Raw genomic sequence first — 25,250 nt, forward strand, 5'->3', positions numbered from 1 at the left:
TTTTTACAGTACTGTACTAATTAACTAACTAATGTAACTAATGTATTTGTACTGTAAATAGCAACGACATTGCCACATCTCAGTAACTTCATGGCATGAAAGCTGTGTTTTACTGTAAAATAGTTACAGTAAAGTTACTGTGGAAGCAACACAACTAGTAGCCAGTAATTCACTTTCATTTTACAGCCCAACATTTTGCAGTGCAGATTAAATACATACATATATTATTATTATTATTATTTTTTTTTTTTTTACACGGCCACCCCTGGCCACTGTAGTTCCGCCCCTGCACTCATTAGGCCACGGGTCTTGACGCCTGCGCAGTGCGCACACCTGGACGTAAATGAAGGGAAGTGACGACAGAAAACACCGCGCGGGCCTCGGTTCTCCGCCTGCTTACATTGCTGCTGTGTGGCCTCGCGGTGGTGCTTCTGTGTGGTGCTGCTCTTTAATCATTAACCGAGATGAATGAAGATCGGGTGAGGGAAGATAATGCAGCCTGGGGCTCGGCTGGCTGCCCCTGCAACAGGTGCGCATCGGGAATAACGTTAAGCCGTGGACGTGGATCTTTTTGAAGTTTAAAATTGTATTTTATTTTATTTTATTTTTCTTTTTTTTTTCTTTTTTTTAAATCGACGCACATGCGTAAAGTTTTGCTCCCTCCTCCGCGGTGGGATTGTTGGGTTGTGATAGTGGGCGTGACTGGTGACGTCACGACGCCGGGGCCAAACCTTCCCTTCTGAGGACCAGGTGGGGGGAGGCGGAGGGGGAGGTGACGGCAGGAAGTGAGTGGGGAGACTTTGCCGGAGGATTGAGTGAGATGCCCTGCCGTACTTTCACTCGGGCGCGTCGCGGTTCCGGGACTCGTGCGCACGACCGGTGACGAAGAACGGCTGCAAAATAAAAGAGAAGAGAAGAGACAGAGACGGAGAGAGAGAAAGAAGAAGAAAAGTGAACAGCTGATCTCTCCTCCACCTGGAGCCGCTCGCAGGTTGGTGGCGCGATGAGTGCGTTTTCATGTCTAACTTTGTCTGTGTGTGTTGGCTTGTTTGTGTGTTTATCGTACCCGATGAAACGGCGAGAAGCAGGCAGCGTTTTGTCCCACAGGTGCAGCAGTGATCAGGCTCCCCGGACTAGTGCATCTTGTCAGCAGCAGCAGCAGCAGCAGCTGATCATCGCGGCTCTGCCTCCATGAGAACTTTAAAGAGCTCGCGGTTGCCGTAATAAGTTGTTATCGTTATTTATTTATTTTTAAATCATCTTAAGCCAAAATTATATATATATAAAAAAAAGTAGTTGAGCTCAGAGTTTGTGTGAGTGCGAGGTGTGGCGCTCGTGCTGCTGTTCTTATCAGCGGCGGTGCGGTTATTGTAAGGCGCACATGACGGTTTTGCTGCTCGCTGCATTTAATTGATTCGACAGACTGTAAAACTTATCAGCGAAGATAACAAGGATGGTTTATTTATTGATTTGCACGCTGTTTTCCTGCACATGCAGGAGGAGAATGCTTTCATTCAACATGCATATATATTTTTCTTGCTGTCTTCAACTATGACTCTACAGTCGTCTTCTGATTGACTTTTGTTGCTCCCCCCCCCCCCCCAGTCACTTTTAAATCGCAGTTTTTACTGCCCTGTTGCTTTGTCCCAGCTGCAGTGAGATGAGGGAAGTGAAGGAACAGACACTCGATGGAGTGAAGAGGCAGAAGATGTTCAGTGGCGAGTCAATATAACTTTCAAATCAAACAGCTCACGAATGCATTTAAGATGCAGTTTATTATTGACTGTGCAAATTTGCACTGGCTTCAAATATGGGTGCAGGTGATCCACTGTATATTGTTGTTATATAAATCTGTTATATCTGGTAGAATGTTGCTTTGTCTGGAGAGAACAGAGACATCAGACTGAGCTGCTGCTGCTGCTGCTGCTTCCTTCATAGCGCTGCATCCACTCCACCCAGAACAGTCCAGACCTTAGTGGGGTGAAAATGAGCTCAAACAGCACCAGCGAATCAAATTCGTCCGAATCTTAATTTTTTTTTTTTTAATTTTTTTTACAACGTTCTCATCCCCAAAACGGCTACAACCAGAAGCCCCAAAATAAACCTGTATTGCACTTGTTTTATTTCATATATACAAGGAGGAGGATGTTCCGTGTAGAAATTGCAAATCACATTTCATTGCGTTCCTATTAAAGGTTGTCCAGCGCGGCCCTAATAAGGACGAGCGTCTCTTGCAGGGCTTTTATCCATCGGTGCTCAGTTTATGGTCTGAAACACAGCTGATCCATCTGAGGTTTGGAAAAAAAATGCCCAGCAAAACATGATTTGTGAATCAATTCGATCAGATTTGAGACTTCACATTTAAAAAATGTAAAAAAAAAAATAAAATAAAAAAGAAGATGAACAAAATTGCGCGTCACATTCTTGATTCCTGCTAATTGCGTTAAATGCGAACCGATGTTTAATTCTTTGAATTTTTGATTTTGGTTTCATCTTTAAAATAGCGTCCCGCCCCAGCCGCCACTGTGTCAGCCCCTGGTTCTCCAGAGGCTCCACAGAGGAAGCTGCTGAGGATGTCAGACCCCCCCCCCCCACCACCACCACCACCACCACAGCCTTGAGACTGGCTGCTCGTGGAGTAATAATAATCTGGCTGCCGCTGTAAATACCAGATTCCTTTTCCACTCGTGAATGACTTTCCGCTGTGGAGGAGTGAGAACCTGCCTAACTTTAGCTTGGGGGAGGACGGAGGGACGTCCTTCCGCCAAAACCGCAAATAAGCGCCGCTCGTGGGGGGTTGGGGGTGGGGGGTTCTTTCACCCACGTCGAGGAGCATTCCACCGGGGCCGGCGCCGAACAAAAAAAAAATAAGAACTGGCCAAGGTCACGCTGCTGAATGATTCCCGATAACTCCCCCTACTCTGTCCACAGGTCGTCCAGCAGCACAGAGTGTAACTAAAACACAGGCGAGCCGGGCTGAGAGCTTCTCTCCAACGCTTTTTCTTGGGCGTCTCAGTCAGTCAGCAGTCGGAGCAGTTTAGAGTCCGAGACCATCGGGTCCTCGACGAACTTAACAGGTCGAAAACCACTTGCTGGTCCACCCGCTCAGCCCTCCAGTTGCGTTCTTCTGCTGTGGCTCTCCAAAAAAGTTGAAGATTTTAAGGAGAGGAAAACAACTTGCAACTGAGCAAAGTTGCTTTTCTTTGTAGCCTCGTCCGTCACGCTGATCATGGAGCAGCCTGAAGTTGTTACACAGCTCGGGCTTTGATGCTCTTTCTATGTTGTCACAGAGTCAAGCAGCAGCGTAGAAGATTGATTTCTGGAGTTTTTGCTGTATATTAGACACAGTTTTGTGTAGCACAGCCAAATCAAAATACCAACGCAGTTAAGTGTTTAGGCCAGGCAGGGGCAAACTATGGCCTGGGGGCCAAAGGCTGCCCGTTAAGCTTTTAATCTGGCCTGTTGAACTTGAGAAAATTATATTAATAGTCATAAAATAGCTGTATTCCACTTTTTTCAGCGTTTTAAGAGTCATTTCAATAAAGAGCTGAGCTTGTTTGTTAGGTTACCAAAAATGTTTACGTGTTCATATATAATAATTTTTCTAAAAAGGCCTTTTATTGTATGCATGGAAAATCCAGATTTACCGAGGTTTTGTCAAAAGAGCCGTCTGTCTGTCTGTCTGTCTGTCTGTCCCGCCGCCATGCTGGCAGCTCCACAGAAAATGTAGCATTAGCTAATTTTCAATCAGACTCTGTGGCAGGCTTGTCACTCACTGGCCAATGCATTGTGCAGGCGTCTCCATTAGCAGCAGCCACCTGTTGTTGCAGCAGCTCATTTGCCAGCTGCTTTCATGTCAAAAGTATCAAATGTATGTTCAGAGCTTAATAAACTCTTCAAAAACCCCTTCACCGCTCAGTGGAGCTTTCTTTTTTTTTTTTTTTTTTTTCTCCGTGTTTTTTAAAAACCAAGTCCCTCTTATCTTAGTTTTGCAACACTTGCTCATCAGTGATGTGACCGCAAGGACAGTCTTTGTCCTCCATTCTTACACGGCAAACTGAACAAAGGTTGCTAAATGTATGTTTGATCATTCAAGAATTGTGCAAGGAAGCATTAACCATTGGGGCAGGCTAACGGTGGAATATCATCCAAACTAAACTTGATTTCTTATTCTCATTGCTCATTCATTTGAATTGAATGTCCAAATGCCATTTCATTTGTGTGACGTTCAAAGTATTACGAGAGGATGGCTTTTGGAGGTTTAACATAGTTTATGATCATTTCATTATTCGTGTCAGTTGCTTGAACTTTTTGTTTTCTTTTAAATTAATTAGTTGGAACTTAAGAAAAAAAACAACAACAACCTATAACGGTAATATATATACGAGTTGCCTAAAACTTTCAGCAAGGTTACAGTATTTTTTGTCTTTTTTTTCAGAACTCACTTAATATTTACTTTATTCAATTTAAGAAATCCTAATTTAGCGTATTAGTGATAATCATTGATGTTGCTGTGCTGCTAAAAAAAAAAAAAAAGTTTGTTGGAGGAGAAGGATCTTTGAATGCATGTTCATTTTTTTATTTAATTTTTTTTTTTTTTTTTTTTTTTTTTACAAAAAAGCGAGACGATAGTCCCGTGATGTGACTCTGTCAGGAAGTGCTATTTTTTTTATTTATTTTTTTTTAATACGGTAGTATTTTGGACTTGTCTGGCTGCTAGGCGCTGTAGCAGCAGTGACAGCCAAAATGACTGGACATCTTAATCAGCCTGTCGAGCCCCTTCAAGCTCCTTGGCTGAGGCAGCGGCAGCAGCGCCGGCAGCAGTGGCGGCGGCAGCAGGGTCCTCCGCTCCCATCTCATCTGCCCGCTGCTCCTCCAGTTCCCCGCGGTTCTTCTCCTCCGGGCTCCTTGTGGGCTTTGTGAGGCCCAGAGAATGGTGGAAAAGCGGGCTGTGCTAATGGTTTTGCTGGGGGTCTTTGTGTTTAGGTATGTGATGCTGGCCGGGAGTCTTGTTCTGAGGGGGGGCAGTACCCTGCGCTCCTTTTGTACACAAGGAATAAACAGGTTTCTGATACACTGGGCTGAAAAGCACTTTTCAGTGGTGTCTTCCTCCGTGCAGCTCCATGTTTTTACTGGCGCATGCGTCACCAGCGCTGTCGGTTCCTCTCTGATGGATGTGTTGGAGCATTTCTTTTAAGAATTTATTTTACTCTTGAGTGCATCTGATACTGAGTTCCTTGAGAATGCATTATGAAATGAAATGGCAGCCAGTTTTGCTCATTCTTGACCAATTTTCATACTGAGAATAATAAGCAGTGAATGGAGTCGTAACGCATTCTGCAGGGGGAGCTGTTTCTTTTTTTCTTTTTTTCTTTTTAATTACAACCATCCGCTGTGTGTCAGTTGCGTTTGTTCATGTATCAGATCAGTGGTTGTGATTCAGATCGACAGTGAGGGCAAGAAGAAAACTGATTGGTCAATTTCAGCTGAGCCTCGGATGCTTTTATATGTTGAGGTGGTGCCGGAGCTCATTTGAAGTCTGCAGTGGTTTACTTGGAGTGCGAAAGCAAAGCAGAACTAGCAATGAACCAGTAGGGGGGTTGAACGGGGCTCCGTGAGCTGTGGGTAAAATGGAAGCAGAGCTGAAGGTATGAGCTGGGGCTGATGGACCAGTTGGGAATATCTGATGGACAATACTGAAGTCAAGGCTCTGAAGTTCAGTTGTTCGTTTCTAAAGACAAACGTTTTTTTTTTTTTTTTAACTCTTACCTGTGCGTGTTTCGGCAGCGCTCCCGCCTTCCTCAGAGGGATGCTAGTCATTTTTTGTCCAGTGATAGTGCAGTGTGACAGTGATCCGTACAGCCTGAAGGGGGCGTAGTGGTTGGTGAGCACTGTCTCACTGCCTGAAGACTTTCCACCTGCAACAGGAAACACAAATTCCTGCGTCAACATCCACTCAGTCCTCAACCACATGCACTGGTTGAAGATCTGGGAGCCTCACATTCGCTGCCAACTGCTACAAATTTCACTTCGCACAAGTGATGAAGTATCACCAAAGTGCAGCAAGTTGACCACTAGGCCAAAAAGGTGTGAAAATATGCTGTGTTTTGACTGGACGCTTGCCTCGTTCACAGCAAAAAAAACACTGGAATTCAACACGATTCTGGGATTCTGTCCACCCTCTGCTGTGTGAGTGCTGTGATTGAGCATCATGCACTGATTTATTTTTTTATTTTTTCATTTTTTTTTTTAAGTTCAAGAGGGAGGTGAAGAGAAAAGGCACGCACCTGCCGCCTGGTTTGCACGTGTGATTAAAGAGCAGACTTGAATGAATCATTGCTATAAGGATTGCATGAAGACATTGTCCTTTGACCCTTTGTTGCCTTCCTGGTGGTTTACCGTGGACGTCTGCCACGAGCGCCACTCTGTCCAAAGCTCAAACTTCAGCAGCCGCTCAGGGTAAAACAACTCACTTGATAGGTAGAGCGTTTGAGCCATAGCCATACAGCCTCCAGGCACATGTGAGTATTCAATCCTTTTCCGTACAGTCACAAAGATTCGCTTTTTAAAATCGTTGGTGGTTAAAAGTTCCACTTTTTTTTTTCCCCCCGGGAAAACTCGAATTACAGACTATGACAATCAAAGTCAATCTGGGGAGCCTTTAATTTGGCGAGCCTGCGATGATATTCAGATGTGAAATGTCAGCCGCGCTAGAAGCAATTAAGTTTGAAATTAATTGTTTCTATAACTGTGCCCCTTGTGTTTGGACTGTGTTGAGCATGAGTGTGAACGCGACACACGGCCTGCAGAGACACTGTTCAGCCGTCTGACTGCGTGATGGCGTGATGTGGTTGGCATGTTGAGAACACTGCTGGGTTTTAGCATGTTGAGGAGCATGCGATGAGTTCAGTTGGGTGTGTGAGGGATTCACTGTTACATGTCTGCATTTGCTTCAAGTCAGTCAAGCCGATCTTTTAAGGTTATTAATGCCAGACATTTTACGGGTTCTGTCAGTCAAGTTGACTGAAACGATCTGGGAAATATTCTGTAGTTGGAATTGTAAGATGTAATATGTGAAGTATTCGAATCTACCTGATTTTTTTTTTTTGATTTTTTTTTTTTTGTGCTGCAAAATTGACTAGCTAGCTAGAGTCAGTGACTGTGAGGACAACTGGGGCTCTGATTGAGAAAACACACTGCACGATTCCACTGATGCTCACTGCACTGAGTGGTGAATGATTGATTTCATTCAGGGTTTTTTGCAATTTTGTTGAAAATGTATGTAAAGTATTTCATGGTGGAGTGTTGGACAGTCAGTTCTTCATATGTAGGTTCACCACATCACACAATGTGAATGTCTCTGTGACATTTTTTTATCAGCGGTCACCTTGGTCTCCTCAACATGTACACAGTATGTGAGCAGTGTGATGAAGACGACCGTTTCAATACCAGTTGCCATTGAATGATGGATTCATGGATCAGGCTCACTTGTGTTGTTGATATTTGAGGTTAATCACCATGTTAGAGAACAATATGCTACACTTGGACGTATGCATTTTAAAATATTTGAGAAAGTCAAAGTTCTTTTAAATCTTAGAATTTTACATTCTGAAATTTAATCTGAAAGATGAATATCGCTGACTTTTTTTTGGAATATGTATGATTGTGATTGGTGATTACCAAATACGAAATAGTGCATTATATAACTGCACTACAGGCAAAAGTAATGCATTACTGAGTCACGGTTGAGAGTTGATGACTCTGCAGTGGTCAAAGATGTGGTGAAGCTGCAGTGCAGTAGGTTTCATTCATTGTTCAGACTGAGAGTAACTGGGTAAGAGTGCATTGTTTTGCTGGAGGCCACTTTGACCAGAACTGTTTGACAGACGCTGTTGATTCAGTTGACCTTTCTGACCGATTGGCTTGATGTCAAATTTGCAGAGAAACTTCAAAGCTACCGAAAGTCCTGAATGTCAAAACTACACCAATCTAGATCCTAACTTGTGTTCTGCAGTGTGGCAACCTACCAACTGGATCTTGTCGGTCCACTGTTGATTTTAAGTATCGCAATTGTGATCACATTTGTTTTGTTAACGGCCACTTTGGTTGTATTTTGGATTTAAATGAATCGACCTTGACTGCAGCTTGGCAGTAAACTCCCTCCATTTTCTCCCTGCTGGTCTCAACTTGGTTCCTTTCAAAGGATTTTAAAACCAGTCAAGTCTTCCACTGGTTTAGGTGTAAATTCAGCTTTGTGTACATTTTGAAGATAATTTAGTAAGTTTTGCACTAAAGAAAAAATTATGTAGCCCGTTTTTGGTGAAAAACAACAGTGCACTTAGCATTTTCATTTCAGTTAGTGGAGCTACAAGAAATATTCCTGGAGTTGTCCTATTGAATATTATTGTGCCCGCTAACTGGTTCACTTTAACGCAGGGATCGGGCGGTTACTTTAAAAAGTAACCCGGTACAATTACAAGTTTCCTGTTAAACGGTGCAATGACAAACTTTACTCAAAGTCTCACAATTACAACACTGATTGTCTTTAGTTACTTTTGGATTACTTAAATACCCAAGATGCCGGTAAAGACAGGAGAGTAGAAGATGAGAACCAATGGTATTTTGTCATGAACGTGTTCGGTGTCCACATGTTAAACATAAAGAAGGATTTAAAAAACCAAAGATAAAGCGAATGATTACAAATCAACCAGGTGTCTGGCTGCAGCACGCAGTTGTTGAATAGCTGCGTTTCCATTGCAGTTTTTCCGCAAAAGTGGCTCAGGCGGAGAAGTCCTGTTCTTCTCAATGACTGTTTGAATGCTTCTCTCTCTTTAACCGCAACATATTTTTCTATGTCTGCCACAGGACTCATCCGACCGTAGACTATGCGCTAGAGGTCGAGCTGCGTTTCCCGTCATTACTGTCCAGACTGACTGTAGCTTTCCTTCTGACATGGCCTCCTCCCCGGTGCTGGACTCCCACTCGCTGCCGCTGCTTCAGTTAGAGGAGGTGGACTCCAGCAAAGCGTCCCAAAAGCCAACTTCGCCGAGAGCGCCGCCCGCCGCCTACAGCACCCCGCTGGCCATGGACAGCCACACTGTATGCATCCCCTCTCCTTACACGGACAGTAACCACGAGTACAACGTCCATGGCCACGGACCTCTGTCGTTTTACGGCCCCTCGGTGCTGAGCTACGGCAGGCCGCCCGCCGCTGAGGGCCCGTCGCTCAGCCCGCCGTCATTCTGGTCCTCCCACAGCCACCCGGCCGTGCCCTCTCTCACTCTGCACTGCCCCCAGCCTCTCGTCTACAATGAGCCCAGCCCACATGTGCCGTGGCTGGAGTCCAAAGGACTTGGCAGCACGTAAGTCACTTACGCTATGTTGTCAGTCGCTCGGTTGACACTTGTTTCTAATTTGAAGGTCCAGTGTGTAAAATTTGGCTTGATTTGCCAGTTACCAGTTTGCTACGTAAGTTCACATGCATTGCTTATATAGTTGATGTCTTCAATATGTATCTACAGTGTAGAAAGGAGAAAAGATAAAGAAAAGCCATTGCATGAGAAGGTGTGTCCAAACTTCTGAGTGGTAGTTTATGTTTTTTATAGTGGTAAAAGCTTAACATAATGCCCATAAATACATTCATTAAAGTGTATACTCACAGTACACAGTAAGCGTTCTGATTGGACGGAGGAGGAGACGGAACATTTTAATCAAAGAGAAAAATCTAACAACCGCTTTTGACAGCAAACAACATGGAAATGCAGGTTCATACCAGCAATTAGAAATGGAAATGAGGGAGGATGAGATCATTCAGTGGAAACACCTGCAAATCACAATTGTACTTTGTCAAAATTTTAGAAATTTTTAGAAATATGCAATTTATTTTGTGAAAAACGGTCATGGAAGCGCAGCTACTGACTCAAGTCGATAGATATTCTGATCACATTTCTTTTGTCTACCTGTGGGGGGAAAAAGGTCATACTACTCTGGTGGTGAATCCCTTGGCATCATACAGCCATTATTGTTTCAGTGATTCCTCGCGCAATTCTTTTTTTTTTGCGGTTGAATGAAACGCTAGGTTTCCAGAGGAGGGGTGGGGGGGGCCGCCGGAAGACTAATGACAAGAAAACGAGCGGTGTGAATTTCCCGGATGTCAAGATGTCCCTCGCTCAACGGGCTTGTGCTTCCTCCTGCCGCAGCTCCATCAAGCCACCAGCCAAAAGACCCGAGGAGGACGCGGAAGGCGTGAACTCATCCCTGTGCTCCTCCGCCGCCGCCACCAAAGTGGATATGCACTTCTGCGCCGTGTGTCACGACTACGCCTCGGGTTACCACTACGGCGTGTGGTCCTGCGAGGGGTGCAAGGCCTTCTTCAAGCGCAGCATCCAAGGTATCCAAGGCTCCTCTCCCTCGCTGAGTGAAGAACCTCGCAGTAGTTTGTTGTCATTAAAAAAAATACAATTACAATTTATTATTTACAGGTATCCTGAAAGATTGAATAATTTTCCCAATTGGAAAACAAAATGTATTAAAATCGTCTTCTTGTTCTTGTTCTCCTTCTCCTTCTCCTTCTTAGGACACAATGATTACATCTGCCCAGCCACCAACCAGTGCACTATTGACAAGAACAGACGTAAAAGCTGCCAGGCGTGCCGCTTGCGCAAATGCTACGAAGTTGGCATGATGAAGTGCGGTGAGTGCACGTGCTTTCTGGTTTTTATAAGGGACTGCCGCCAGCCTCAGATCAACAAGGCTTGGTTTTATTGGGCTGACAGAGGCACCTGCGAGCGGCAACAACCCAGTCAGGTGTTGTAGAAAGAACAAAAGAGCCAGAGTCTGACCTACAGACTTTAAACTTGACAATCGCTTCCTTCCGTCAGTCAGCCCCAGGGCAGCGGCAGCTACACATGTAGCAAAATATGATTGGAAATACATGACGAAAACTTAAGACCTTAACAGGAGACCTAACCAAACACTCAAGACCAGTCAAAGTTTCTCCAGCTCTCGGTCTTCTTCTGAATGAGTTGCTCAACTTTACATCTCTGTACATCCCTCCGCCAGGTGTGAGGCGTGAACGCTGCAGTTACCGCGGGGCCCGACACCGCCGCGGGGGTCTTCAGCCTCGTGACCCCGCGGCTAGAGGTCTGGTCCGGGTCGGGCTGGGCTCCCGGAGCCAGAGGCACCTCCACCTGGAGGCTCCCCTCACCCAGACCAGCCACGTGCACCACGCAGCCATGAGCCCCGAGGAGTTCATCTCCCGCATCATGGAGGCCGAGCCCCCGGAGATCTACCTCATGGAGGACCTGAAGAAGCCCTTCACGGAGGCCAGCATGATGATGTCGCTCACCAACCTGGCAGACAAGGAGCTGGTCCTCATGATCAGCTGGGCCAAGAAGATCCCCGGTAAGAAGATGAACTGGTTTGAAAGTCATTGTTTGGTGAAATCTCTCTGTTCATTAAAGTGGGTTCAGATGTTCTTCAGTGGATCTGCAGGTTTGGCTGTGTTGGTCTTGTGCCTACTCGGGGGTTAGAAAGAGAACTGTTTTGTTCTGTATTTTAGATTAAGATAACAACAAAACTTATGTTGAACTGAGTTCTCGACATTTCTTAATAAAATTAAGAAATTAGCAAAGAAACAGACAGTCTGCCGTTACTGAAGCTGATTAGTTTATAGAGGAAAACTAACAATTTATAATGAAATGAAGTGTAAGTGTCTTCAGTTTTTACGACTTCACTGGTTTGTTTTTAACTGCTTACTTTACTGGTTTGCTTCAGACTGTTCTGTTGTACCTCTTGGATTAATTGATAACGGCAGCAAATTGCCTGCTGACAAGTTTATACGGTTTTAAAACCAAGCAAATTAACAGTTTATTGGCCGAACTCTCTAGAAAAGCCTTCCCAACGTAAAGGTCTGGGTAGACACTCCTGAGTCCAGTGCCACTGGACACCATGGATGTATTATAAGAACTGAATACCAGACTGGCAATATGGCAGGGCACCGATTGTTTCCCAGTGGCCACTGGAGGTACTGCAGTAATAAAATCCCTTACGATTGTAGATTTTTTCAGCTCTGGTCTTTTTGTCATTTAAAAAGATGATAAAGGCCAGAAAAACAGCAGGAATGAGTTTATTCCCAGCGTGATGTCACCACGTCGTACGTGGTCTTAATTTCCCTGAGGGAGTCATCCCAAGGGGATCAATAAAGTCTATCTGTCTCGGCTCGTTCGATTGGCTGACGTGTCCGTAAGTGACGTTCTCCAGGATCGTTCTGATTGGCCAAATGGATCACGTGAGTTACAGAGGCATGATGGGAAGTGACACTACTGAGCTCTATGGACCCATTAATGCGGAAGTCAAACACTTGTTTCTGCTGTCCAGTCTAGGTCAGTGTAGATGTTTGTGACAGAACATAGGAATGAGGGTGATGGAGGTCCAAACACGCCTGAAGGCACCACCGACACCTTCAGCCATTTGTCCCACTGCTCCTTGTCCAGCCCTTTTACATGTGATGTTTGAATACACAAAGAGCTGAGATAATGGCCGCGTGTGGCAGCGCTGACAGAATGTAATCATTAACCCTCCGATGTCTAAATTTACTGAGTCAAAGCAGAGAGTTCCCCTCCGTCCCGCCAGCCATGCTGCTGCTTTCTCTCGCTCTTTCTCTCCGTCTGGCTTTCCCCGTCCCGTCTAATGTGCTCCTCCTCCGCCTCCTCTCACCACTCAGCTCTCAGCTAGTGTTCAGCCCAGCAGGTAACTCCCCAGGAAAGGTGTTAATGTGAAGGGATCACAAAGACTCCCCCCTCCCCTCTCCTTTTGGAATAAAGCCCATTTTTCAAGTTTTTTTTTTTCTCTTTTCTTTTTTTAAAATCAATCCTTGTGATTTTTTTTTTTCTTCCTCCGCTGTCAACGCCGTGCAAGAAATATAACGAATGTCCATTGTCAGCGTTACAAAGGACGACTAGACGGGTGATGTAGGTGCTGACAGCCATTATAAAGTTGAGTCATCTTATAAGTTAAGTATATAAGTTATAATGTTAAAGTCTCTGTGCTGGAACTAAGTTGGATACGGGCATCTCGTTTGGTCCAAAAACAAATAAATTTGTCATTTTCCCTGAAATATTAATTCAGCAGGGACAATTGCAGACAATTTATTTTACCTCAGAGAAGCGGAGGAGATAATTGATATAAATTTTAGTCTTTCCTGTTACGTGCCTGCAGGACTGTGTTTAATGGGTTTAATGGATTTAACTCGTGTAACACGGCAGCAGGCAGCAGCTAGAGGAGCAAATCACTAACAGCTTCAGCAAAGATTAATAAAAAAAAAAAAAAAAAAAAGATTTTCAATATTTTTAGCCTAGCCTCGCATGGTGAAAATAAACAAACAGACGGGAAAAAAACACTTGTTGAAAAGTCGCTCCACTTGCAGCTTCCATGTGCTCTCTGCAACTTCTGAGCTAACTAGCGAACATGCTAAAATCTTAAGCTTCTTCTGTTGCCGTCGGCAGGTTTTGTGGAGCTGAGTTTAGCCGACCAGATCCACCTGCTCAAGTGTTGCTGGCTGGAGATCCTGATGTTGGGCCTGATGTGGAGGTCCGTGGATCATCCCGGAAAACTGATCTTCTCACCAGACTTCAAACTCAACAGGTGAGCTGGTTTTTCTTAGTTTGGTTTTCTACGCTTCTCCTTTCGTAGGTCGTTACCAACGATTTACACTGGCCAGCAGCCGCCTGTCTGTCCTAAATGGAGGAAAACTATTCCCCTGGAAACAGACTTGGATCACACACTGCAGCAGCCACTTCCCTGTTGTTCATTACAAAGCACATTATTTAATATAGTCCCCCCGCAAAACAAATACAAATAATAAGCAGATTTCAAGATTCTACCCAGCGAGCAAATCGCTGTCGATATTCAAAGAGTTGTAGCAGCTCTGTGTATTTGCCAAAGGCGCTGAAAGGTTGTGTTTCTTTGTTTGTGTGTTTGGGACTCTGAACTGCAGTTAACAGCTGCTGCGTGAATGTGAGTCCTCACGTGTTTGTCGACAACAACAGGAACACTTTGTGTGTGTTCCTCGGCTTAGAAATGCACAACTTGTTGTGATTTAGCGCTTCTTCTTCTTTGTCTCTGTGGAAAGGCTTTGGAACGACCTCATTGTGTTTGGACCAGCTGAGGTCGCGGCACCAGCACGTTTGATTGCACGTCGATGACTGTCTGCTGGTCTTCCATGTTGCTTGGTTTTAAAAAGGCCATCGTGTTTACAAGGAGCAACTGGCTGGCTCGAGCATTACAGTTGCATTACAGTTACTTTTGAAAATATGGAGATTATTGATACATTGACATAGAATATCAACGTGTGTGTGTGTGTGTGTGTGTGTGTGTGTGTGTGTGTGTGTGTGTGTGTGTGTGTGTGTGTGTGTGTGTGTGTGTGTGTGTGTGTGTGTGTGTGTGTGTGTGTGACGGTCTTAAGGTCTCGAGGGCTGGTGTAGATGTTGACATCAATGATGCAACATCATATGGCCGTTGCATCACTTGGCCTCTTTTCTAAAGCTACGCCTGTGTACTGACCTTTCACCCATAAAATATTTTGCATCGTGGCTTTGTTTTTTGTTTTGTTTTCTGCATAGACAGCTGTGCAGTGGCCAACCCAGTGTGCGCACACCGTCGGAAATTGTCTCAAAGTTATTTTTATTTCCCCACTGCACTCTCCTCACCGCTGCTTTCAACAGCGATGGAAAGCACACGGTGTCCGCAGTCCACCGCACCCGCAGCAAACTGCTTCCAATTGATGATCTAGTAAAACAAACAGAGGAGAGGAGGAGGAGCAGTGGTGGCCCAAAATGAGCAGAATGTGGCTTCCCTCAACCGCATGCCTGCATCTGCGTCCATGCCGGCGTCCAAAATCTATGCATTACATTTGCGGCAGATGTTTTCGATACATATATGCAGCTGCAGCATGTTTGTCACCCAGCGGTGATGGCCGCCCGTCGTTATCTCCGCACTCTTTATGACACAATAGACGGTGAAGCCTTGGAGCAGTGCAGGAGATGCCAGCGGCGTTCACCGCTAATGTATCTGTCTGGAAGTCTCCTTGGCCGCCAGCTCACTTGTTTGCCAAAAAAAAAGCCCCCTATCACTCTGTGTTCCCTTCCAAAGCTGACCTTCAACTTTGGCCAAACAAAGTGTTGGCGGTCGGCGGCGTCGAGCCTCACCCTCCGTGCCTGCACGCTGTAATTAGGCTGCCGCTGGTCACAGTTTTCCCACAGATCAACAGCAGCAGATTAAGTGCTGCGATTTCTGCCAACCGTTGCGACGACGAATGGGAGAAAAAAACCCCACTGGAATAATGACAGGAAGTTGCATTACAGCGCTCCACAGTGGTCGTTGTGACAGGAAGTGTGGAGAGGAGTTTCCAATGATGCTAATCAACCATCCAAGTCAACAAGAGTGGAAGCTTATCAGATTCATTGAGTTGGCCTTTATCTACAGAGGCTTTCTACTGGCCTAATGCAGACAGACAGACAGACACACACATGGCTCTTGTTTGCCAAAGCTGGCTGGTGTGGGTGAATTTGGTGAATCTTTGAGAGATTTCCCCCAGATTTCCCCAAGGTCCACCTCATCCCACCTTATCGTTCCGCCCACTCCCTCGTCCCACGTGCGAAGCAATGGACACCCACTGAGAGATCAAGGAAGATGTGGAGCGACTGCACAGGCACTGTATGCTGCAAGGACCTGGACTTGCTGACGTTGGCTAAAATCAATGCTGTATGGAACTGTAAATATGGCGGGTCACCAGAACTGTTACAATGTGACCACTATCAGTGTCGGACCTGCCTCCCACACAGAACTCTGCTACCAAGCACAGCATGTTTCACGTGGTGTCTTTATTTAATTCCAAAGTCAGTCATCAAAATGAAATAAATAAAGCACCAAATCAAAGCACTTTTATTTTTGAGGTCTGTGCGAACCCGTGTGTCCAGTGTCCAGCTGATCCACTCGACGTGCATCATTTGGAGCAGGTTTGGCCAACATGAGGGAAGTTGAATACAGTGTAGACCTCAGGATACCAAGGGCTGGAAATCAACAGACGGAGATGAAATAACCCACTATTGCAATACATAGCATTTTTTTTTTATTTATTACATTTAATCCGATGAAAATAAAAGTATTATTTTTCTGGTAAAAAAAAAAAAAAGAACCAATGTACTGTGTAATATTTCATTCGTTAAAACCAATAACCGCATTTATTTTTGTCTAAAGTGACAGTTTGCCTGTTGGCCAGTGTGCCTCACGAGTTGACTCCCAACACTGCAGGGCCAAATGGACACTTTGAAGCACTGAAGCGATGAAAAGTCATCTTTCTGTGTTTTAATTTCTCGCTGTAGCCAGTTGAGGCTGTTGATTGACCTTTCTTTTCCCACCACCGGGGAAACTATCACCAGAAGATAGATTATCCTCCACTTGTTTCCATAACACAACCTTGTGTGTCGTGTTTTTTTTCTCTTTGCCTGTAGTTGTGTTTTCTCCGTGTAAAACATCCTGGATGCAAATCCACTCTGTCATCCAGCGAGAGGCTGGAGACCAAGGCGACAAGCTAGCTTGAATTCCCCCTCAGTCCCATCTCCTCTCAGCCAATCAGTGGTGCTGTGCTCACTCTGCGCGTGCACGTCGGAGGGTTCAAAGGTCATGCGAGTAACTGAAGTCTCTGATCCCCGTTTTTCTAACCAATCAACACTGTGGATCTTCTTGTAGAAAAGAGGAACCTGCGGACGGACGGTTGCTCACCAGATAGATTTTGCATGGCGTTGATAACACTGAGCTCCAGACCTGCAGTTTATTTTGCACCTGTGAGCTGATGTGCCGTTATTATCACAATTACAGCATTAACAAAACACTTAGCCTCCATCCAACTGTCAGATTGAACTATTAGGCAGCCGTGTTATTATCAGCTGTCGATAACACGCCGGCACACAATAAGCCCAGGGTTGTTTAAATTGATTGGAAATTGTGATTCTTCAAAAGTGTGCTTGTTCATACAGCGACTCAAAAGAGGGATTCAAAGTCACTTTTATTTTGTTTAAATAAATAAAAAGTGAACATTGATATCAGAAAAAATGTTGAATCATGACGAAAGATAACAGTCGGGTCCTTACATAGACTTTACAGTACAGACTTGATTGATGCCTTCTAACGTGTAGACACCATTGACTGGATACAAAGAAGAAGCTTATTTACCGCAACTTAAGTCTTTATTATTATTATTATTATTATTATTATTATTATTATTATCATTAATATTTCTTTTTTGACTTCCTGAGTTGCGCTTGACCATCCGGGCTGCATCAGTTTACGTCGCTCTCGGTGCTAATGTGAAGTATTTAAAAACCCAATGTAAGGTGCTTGGAAAGCCTGAACAGAACCGCAGCCAAACCTTTAAAAGCTTTGTGATAATTTCTGACTTTCTCTGCTGTTTCCACCACCACGCCTCTCACTGCCGCTGCCGGACAAAAGTCAGGCGTTTTGAAACGGGCGACCTTTTTTAGAACTTGCCGTTGTGCCTGCCGTCGTGGCTCAAATGTGTGTGTGTGTGTTTTTGTTTTTTAACCTTTCCTCGGGTGCAGGTGCGGCCCACGGAGCCAATATATGCTTGGCACAAAGCGGCGGCTGGTTCTTCAGCCTCCAACTAAAACCAAATGTGTGGTTCATCTCTCTGTCCTGTGTGTTGGGCTGCAATGATTTCAAGGCGAATCCGACGTTGCCACTCTCTTCAAATACGGAGTTCGTTTTGTCATGCTAGCCGGCGTAGCCGCTAAGCTAACAGTGGTCTTGCGGCAATGGAGAGTTGCCAACCGTCCCTAAAAATACATATTTGTCGATACGTCACGGTGTTTGTCCCCAATTTCTGGAACGTAAATTTATTTTTATTTTATTTTTATTTTTTTACGCAAACGCACTTTCATTTCCATAGAGTTTGCGTTCAAAACCATAATCTACGATGCTGCAGGCAGTACCGTTACCCAACCCACTCACAACAACTGCGTACCGGCTGCGTAGAGTGGGCTGTGAATCGATTGATTGTTCTTGTCAGTTTAATTGATTTCATTCCTTTGTAAAAAAAAGCCGTCCACCCTGCACTTTATTGATTGTTGCGGGGGGAAAAACATCTGTTCAATTAAAATATCCCAATACAATTTAAACACTCAGTTTAACGTTTAAAAGTTTATATTCTTATTAGACGTCTTCATTTGTGCCGACTGCAAAATCCAGCCAAAGCGAAGCTCCTCAAGCTTCTCAGGCTGTGGCCTTGCTTCGTGTGTTGCTCTCTTCCACAACTGTGTAACCCTTGTCTCCCCTCCTGTTCTTGCCGTCCCCTGGACTCAGGGAGGAGGGCCAGTGCGTGGAGGGCATCATGGAGATCTTCGACATGCTGCTGGCAGCCACCTCTCGCTTCCGTGAGCTGAAGCTCCAGAGGGAGGAGTACGTCTGTCTGAAGGCCATGATCCTCCTCAACTCCAGTGAGTTCCAAGTGACGCTTGAGAGCAAACTCTGGAGCCACTAACTTCAGCCGTGTGTGTGTGTGTGTGTGTGTGTGTGTGTGTGTGTGTGTGTGTGTGTGTGTGTGTGTGTGTGTGTGTGTGTGTGTGTGTGTGTGTGTGTGTGTGTGTGTGTGTGTGTTTTCGTTTTCTGGGATTTTTTTTTAAATTTATTTATTTATTTATTTATTTTGCTCCTTACGTAACCCAGATGCGTTTTGCTGTGTCAGTGAAGCAATAATCTGCAGTGAAGTAGGTCAATGACTCCTGTTACATATCTGAACCACACGCTGCAGCAAATCTGACCAGGGAGCGGATTGTTTGCCTCAAAGAAAGAGATAGTTTTCCATTTTTGATGACCTACTTGTGGGCGTTAAACTGTAAATCACTCGAGTGTCTCCACTGTTGATTATTGTTTGTTTTAGAAATGAACTTTAGGCTGGAATAAATAAATACAATCTTATGTCATATCGTGCTGCGCCTTCGCACAGTTAAACCGGCCTCTCCAACCAGGTACTGCTATAGCATCAGTTGGCATCATCTAGTCACTTGGATGGATTTCCATGTCTGGTTGTTGAATTCATAAATACAGGTCATTATATTCAGAGATAGTTGCTGCATAGTGGACGCAAACCACAATTTGAAAAAAATATTATAGTATCAATACAAAACCAATAATTTGCTATTATGCGATTCCTCATATGCCTGGAGATGAGAACCATGTGAGTATTTAGAAGTTTAATGACAATTTTAAATGTTAATGTTGTACATAGAACTTCTTTAACTAACTTTTATACATTAAAAATGCTACTTTTGTGTGGCACTACTGCCACCTGCAGTTATGAATCACATTTCCACCATCAATTAGTGTTTTAGTGTGTTTTTCTTTTCCATCGACCCTCTCCCAAAGTGGCCTTTTTCTGGGAAGAGATGGCCGAGGAAGTCCAGCATCGCTGCGCCGAGCGGCTTTTTATTTGTATTTTAACCTTTCATGTTCTCCCTGCGGTCACCTCGTCCTCGCAGCCAACAGCCAGTGAACAGCTTTTATCAGGGTGATTGACCCCTCTGCACGTCCTGACAGAGTTTGACAAAGCTCCTCGCTGGAACACATCACACTCGCTCATGCTGGACCCTCTGCCAGACTCTGCTCTGCGCGCTAATAAATGAACAAAATAAAACCGTATTGGTTAATCCAGGTCTTCTAAAAGCGAGCGACTGCAGGCCGGGAGGAAGAGAAATTAATTAGATAATAATTGGAATTTTTCTATGTCACTTTAAAAAAAAAAAAAAAAAAAAAATCTATTTATTTTTGTATTGTTAAACGTGAAGCAAAAGTCTTCAGTTGTCCTTGCTCGGCTGTCTCAGGGAATTGAAAGTAAACAAATTTTCTTGGAGAATCGTTGTTTTGGTGACTTTATATGGCAGGCGGTTGCAGCTGGTTGCCAGACCATAACGAGCACCCAATCAATGCAATAAAGTTAGAATAGCTATCACTGAAGATAGACCGCATGACCGCTCATATCTGATAGTTGATGGACGTTAATCCAGATAACGACTCTGCCTGTGCTGTAAAACAGAACCGTGTGGCTGTGCTCTCGTACACTGCAGATCTTTGCACCAGCTCCCCTCAAACGGCCGAGGAGCTGGAGAGCAGGAGCAAGCTGCTGCGCCTCCTGGACTCGGTCATCGACGCCCTGGTCTGGGCCATCTCCAAGCTGGGCCTGTCCACACAGCAGCAGACGCTGCGCCTGGGACACCTCACCCTGCTGCTGTCCCACATCCGCCACGTCAGGTGGGCCAGGAGACCGTTCAAAGTCAATTAGTGTCTGTCTGCCTGCCTGCCTGCCTGTCTGTCTGTCCGTCCATCCATCCTATGGAACTATTTCCTACTGCGTAGTAGCACTTCCGTGAGCTGGGGAAAGTGTCGCTCTCTTCCCTTTAGTATCGATCCAAGACCGATACTAATAACTGATATCTGATAACAAACTCTTAGCAGAGCGTCACTGCAGAAAACCAATTTAGAAACAAAAATCTATCTATCTATCTACCTACCTACCTCCCTCCCTCCCAATACAAATGCACACAAATTGCTTCTTCTCACAAATTTTTGACTGCCACCTCCTCTTCCTCCCCGTGCAGCAACAAAGGCATGGACCACCTGTCCACCATGAAGAGGAAGAACGTGGTCCTGGTTTACGACCTCCTGCTGGAGATGCTGGACTCCAACACGCCCAGCAGCAGCCACAGCCAGGCTTCGTCCTCGCCCACCTCCGACCCGTACTCGGACCAGCAGCACCAGTACCCCCAGCAGCCGCCGCCGCCGCCGCCACCGCCACCGTCGCACCTCCAGCAGGGCTCCGACCACACGGGGGCGCAGTCCTCTGGGCCTGCCGAAGCCCTGATCCTGGACAGGCACCTTCAGCCGCTTTCCCTTCAGTCCTCGCCGACGTTTCAGAGTTTAGCCGTGGTTCACATGGACGCCAACGGGTGAGTCGCAGATTTATTTTTTTTACTTTTCATTCATCTATTTCTTGTGTTATTTGGGCTTCCAGTCGTGTTGTAGTCGTCTTGACTGGTCCTGATCAAAAATCCCCAGTCCGTCCAGTTAGAGACTGGGACCAGACCCAGTGAAAGTGCCTCCGAGTCCGAGACGAGACCCTTAAAAAAAAAAGTGGTCCAACCTCCAGCACTGCAACACCAGCTTCCAGAAGCAAATCAAGTAACATCTCATCATGCAAAGATGATGGTTGGCGAGATTGCATTTCTTCCCATCAAATTTGGCTCTTCAGATCAATTTTGAATTATTTATTGTCAAATTTCCACCCTCTACATGTTAAAAGAAACAAATTCACAACAAAAAAGAGGGTAATAAAAAGGGTAGAATGGTTTTTAACCCGACCGTCTTTGTTTGAACGGAGAAAATTTTGACTCGGCATCGACTCAAATGAAGCTTTGCCCTCTGACTTTTTTTCAGTCAAGCGCCAACAATTTCAAACTTGTCAGGAAAAGAGCGGAGGAGTCGTGCTTTAAAGGGAGACGGGCCTTTCACAAGTGGCTCGGGAGGCGGCTGGAGTTGCACGACACTCTTCATCACCCCAGGAGTGAAGCTCCCGCCAGCTCACTTTCTTCTTCTTTTAACGCGACGAGCTGCCCGGCCAAGCGGCTGCATTGTTTGGCCTCCTGCCGTCGCTGGCCCGTCACTGCTCCCACCTAACATGTCGCTGAGCCTGAGCCGCAGCACATCAGGCTGGGAGGGAAAATTTAACTGCGCCGTGTTTACTGTGTGACTCAACCTGAGCTAGGAACACCGTCAAAGTTGATTTTTTTTTTTTTATTGAACTTTGCTGCCGACAGCCGCAACAGAAACACACATTGGACGGAAGTGGCGGTGGTTCGGGTTGTCCTGCAGTTGATTACATGGACTCTGTGAAACAGCTGTGAGCTTGTAAAGCGGCTGGATGGCGGCGCCCGCATCAAAGTCTTTCTTATCTGTTGGCTTCCTTCAGAGAGCAGCTTAGCTCAGTTCTGTCCAAACCATCAGGCCTTTTCATTGAGTGGACTGTCACAGAGGGAGGCGCCGTAGTGCGTCCTGAAAAAGACAAAGAAAGAGGCGTGAGACCAAACAGAACCGATGGGTCCAATCTGGTGCCGTCAACTCAGGGAATTGATCGGAAGCGAAATTCTCTAGAATAAACAACAATCTTTCGCTATCTCCTCTTTTCTGCAGTACAAAAAAACTTAAATACTTAGGCACAGCGCCCCCTACAGCCTGGCACATCTCATATCATGTTATTGTACTAACAAATGAGAATAAAAACCCCTAAAATGTGCTCAAGTAGAAAGTAAAAGTGTTTTGTTTTTTGTTTTTTTTAATTTGCCATTAATGAAACAATCTTTTGAAACTTTTTTAACAGCTTTGCTTCTCTCGATAATCTAGTTGTTTTTTTTCTTGTTCAACTGCAGCACAACCAAACTGTAATCAATGACTGAACAGTGACGACACTTTTAAACACAAAAGCAACAAGCATTTCTTTTTTTCCAATGTCAGAAATGCACAAGTACAGAAACTTGTGTACAAATCTAGCAAGTAAACGAGTCGTCCGAAAATAAAAAAAAAATACTCAAGTGAAGTTCTGATACCTAAAAAAAAAAAAAAAAAAAAAATTCTACTGAAGTACAGTAATGACGTTGTGCTTGTTTCCTTGCAGCTACAGCAACGCGGAGCAGTGGTCGCACAACGGCAGAGACCAGAGTCAACCTGTGACACCGGTGGGCTACATCAGCCCCGATCGAACCGTGCTGGAGGCCGAGTTGGGGACTGGAGTTTGAGCCACAGACTGAGACTTTACGGATTCCGTTCTCCCAAAGATCGACGAAAAAGGAAAGAAGGAAAAAAAAAAAAACGGATCCTGGGAAAAAAAACAAAAAAACACAAGTGCTGTTGTGAGGTAACAAAAAAAAAAAAAATCTTGTTTCGATGCTTTTAGTCTTTGGAAAAAAAAAAAAGGTGTTTTTGATTGAATGTATATTTTGTGGACGTCAATATTCCTTGTGAATGTGCACTACGCAGCAAATGTTCATGGGAACGCTGCTGGACCTCTGCCAGTCAGTTTGAGCTCTTTTTTGATATCCAGTATTTGTATCTCTTTTTCACATCGGTGTCACATCTGGAGCAGCCGGCGGTGCATGCGGTCGACCCGGTCGACAGCCGTTTAGGACGTAGAGGTCGCGCTGAGAGGAGCCGGGGAAGTGTTTTCTACCGTACCGTGGTGTATTTCTCCCCCACCTTCGCTACTCTTGTGTGCTTTGGGTGTTCATCAGTGCCTGTTCTCTGAGGGCTTTTCTAGTCTTTGTACAAAAACTCTGAGTGTCAGTAGAGTCCAGAAGCAACAGTTTGTGGCCTTTCAACAAAACGACTGTTAACGGATGCTTTCCTCTCTGTCGGTGTGGTTCAAGTAAGGCTGGATTCACGCCGAATGAAGTGTGGCTCAGTGGGGTTCACGGTCGAACGCTCAACACCAGCAACGCGCGCAAGGAAGAGAACTTTTTTTTATTTGCATCACACGCACTTAAGATTTTTTTGGAAAGAAATGGAATCTCGAGGCCAGTTGCAGTGAAGCGGATTTGCTATTCAGGCAAAGTTTTGACTGCTAGTGTACGAAACAAATTCGAACTGTGTCAGAATTCCAGTGTGAGGCGAAACGTTCAGCTGTTGTTCAGTGCAGTTTGATGGCCGTCGTCGCTGTCGTTTGCACTTTAAGCGAGGTCAGGCGCACCTGACGGAATGAAACCACCAGCAAAACACGAAACGCGCACGTACACAAAACTTATGAAAAAAAGCATGTGCGCTTTTTGCGTCTCTTTAATGCGTTAGCTGTGCACAGTCCTGCTAAACCTTTTTATCCATCGTGCACCAGGCAATTACAGAGCCAGTATCCTTGAAATGGACGCCAATACTTCTTACCTTTGAAAGTAACACTCTTATTTTGGTGAGCTATTATTAAGTGGATAATAAATATAAGTATAATTAATACTTATTATTAAGTATTTTAGTTAGTATTTTACTATTTTTTTAAGTAACAACTACAGCCTGCATAGAGCTTTTTTCCCCCACTGCTATAAACTACAGAACACACCTCACTGTGACAGCTCACCCCCCACCTGCTTCATCAAACAGGGGAGGGGGAGGAGCAAAGCGTGCAAAAACAAAAAATAATAAAAAAATTCTTAAAAAAAAAAAAGCACTATTTCCTGGTGCGTAGTTAACACTTCAGTGAACTGGTGAAGTGTCGCTCTCTTCCCTTTGGTATCGATCCAAGACCGATACTCACATCCAGGGCCGATTTGCATTGATATCTGATGACAAACTCTTAGCAGAGCATCACAGCAGATAATATAGAAACTGATGTGGTTGTTCCAAACCAGTTAACGTCAATGAATTCAAACCGGTAATGTGAGGATAAATTGGAAGCGTTTTGTCATGGTATGCCAATAAAAACTAAACACAATTTTTTTTTATTTATTTTTTTATTCTGAAACCCATTTTTTTTTATTTATTTTTTTACTCAAAACCTGGTTGGTTCAATTCTGTCACACACTGTGTTTTTTTTTTTTACCATGCTGCTTAAAAATGTTCTGGTTGACCACATGGTTGTCCTCCTTAATGGGCACCTTTGAACCACAGTTAGAGTTGAAATGCTTTATAAGTGCTGTCACCTGCGCCACTTTCCCGCCAGTGTCAATCCAGCCTTACTGCCGCTAACACACGTCCACTGTGTTTTCTCTCCTTCCGTCTGTGGCTTGTACCTGCATGCACACACACACACACATTTCTTGGGATCACGTTGAAGTTTTTTCTCTGGCAACCAAGCGCTCGCTCTTTCTACGCGTGGACACAGAAGCAAATCCTGACAGACACGGCTTTCTGTCAGTCAGAAAAAAAAAGAGACAATCTATACATCCCATAGATAAGAGTTTGCAAAATAAATCAAACTTTACACACAGTAGTTTGTTTCTGTTTGCCTTGCGCCTCTCGGTGTGAATGTTACAATGTGTACAAAGTCGTTCATCTACTTTCAGCTATAGGATCAATGTCTTTGACAGTGTCAGTGGAGGGTGCACGGGGAACAAAATCTCAAGCAAGTCGTTTGATTTTTGTTTTTTTTGTTTTTCCCCAGGGCCAAAAAAATGAAAAGTCTCAGATCAGCCCAAAACGTACTT

The 25,250-nt window shown here is 44.7% G+C and overlaps 1 protein-coding gene and 1 long non-coding RNA gene across 8 annotated transcripts; one reads left to right on the top strand and one right to left on the bottom strand.

Annotated features, from left to right (window-relative positions):
• The first annotated feature begins 927 nt into the window (after nucleotides 1–927).
• Nucleotides 928–23,510, top strand: esr2b (estrogen receptor 2b). Of its 7 annotated transcripts, none has more exons than XM_076027684.1 (10): nucleotides 6,418–6,521; nucleotides 8,866–9,362; nucleotides 10,200–10,390; nucleotides 10,577–10,693; nucleotides 11,062–11,403; nucleotides 13,506–13,644; nucleotides 18,379–18,512; nucleotides 20,139–20,322; nucleotides 20,670–21,017; nucleotides 21,127–21,260. In XM_076027684.1, exons 2-10 carry the CDS (start codon nucleotides 8,953–8,955, stop codon nucleotides 21,137–21,139), a joined length of 1,878 nt encoding a protein of 625 aa, XP_075883799.1. In that variant the 5' UTR covers nucleotides 6,418–6,521; nucleotides 8,866–8,952; the 3' UTR covers nucleotides 21,140–21,260. The 7 variants fall into 7 exon arrangements, with proteins under 7 accessions (XP_075883796.1, XP_075883801.1, XP_075883800.1 ...); XM_076027682.1 differs by lacking the exon at nucleotides 21,127–21,260 and adding an exon at nucleotides 22,739–23,004 and having other exon boundaries at nucleotides 6,419–6,521; XM_076027681.1 differs by lacking the exons at nucleotides 6,418–6,521; nucleotides 18,379–18,512; nucleotides 21,127–21,260 and adding exons at nucleotides 928–991; nucleotides 22,739–23,510.
• LOC142888957 (uncharacterized) lies at nucleotides 5,511–5,903 on the bottom strand. Its single transcript, XR_012926760.1, has 2 exons — nucleotides 5,770–5,903; nucleotides 5,511–5,683 (listed from the first exon to the last, which is right to left on the bottom strand). It is a non-coding gene; the product is annotated as an uncharacterized LOC142888957 (long non-coding RNA).
• Nucleotides 23,511–25,250: the final 1,740 nt, after the last annotated feature.

This window comes from Nelusetta ayraudi, unplaced genomic scaffold, assembly GCF_046127955.1.
Source record: "Nelusetta ayraudi isolate G7.1 ecotype Tasmania unplaced genomic scaffold, CSIRO-AGI_Nayr_v1 ptg000021l, whole genome shotgun sequence".
Classification (NCBI taxonomy): domain Eukaryota; kingdom Metazoa; phylum Chordata; class Actinopteri; order Tetraodontiformes; family Monacanthidae; genus Nelusetta; species Nelusetta ayraudi.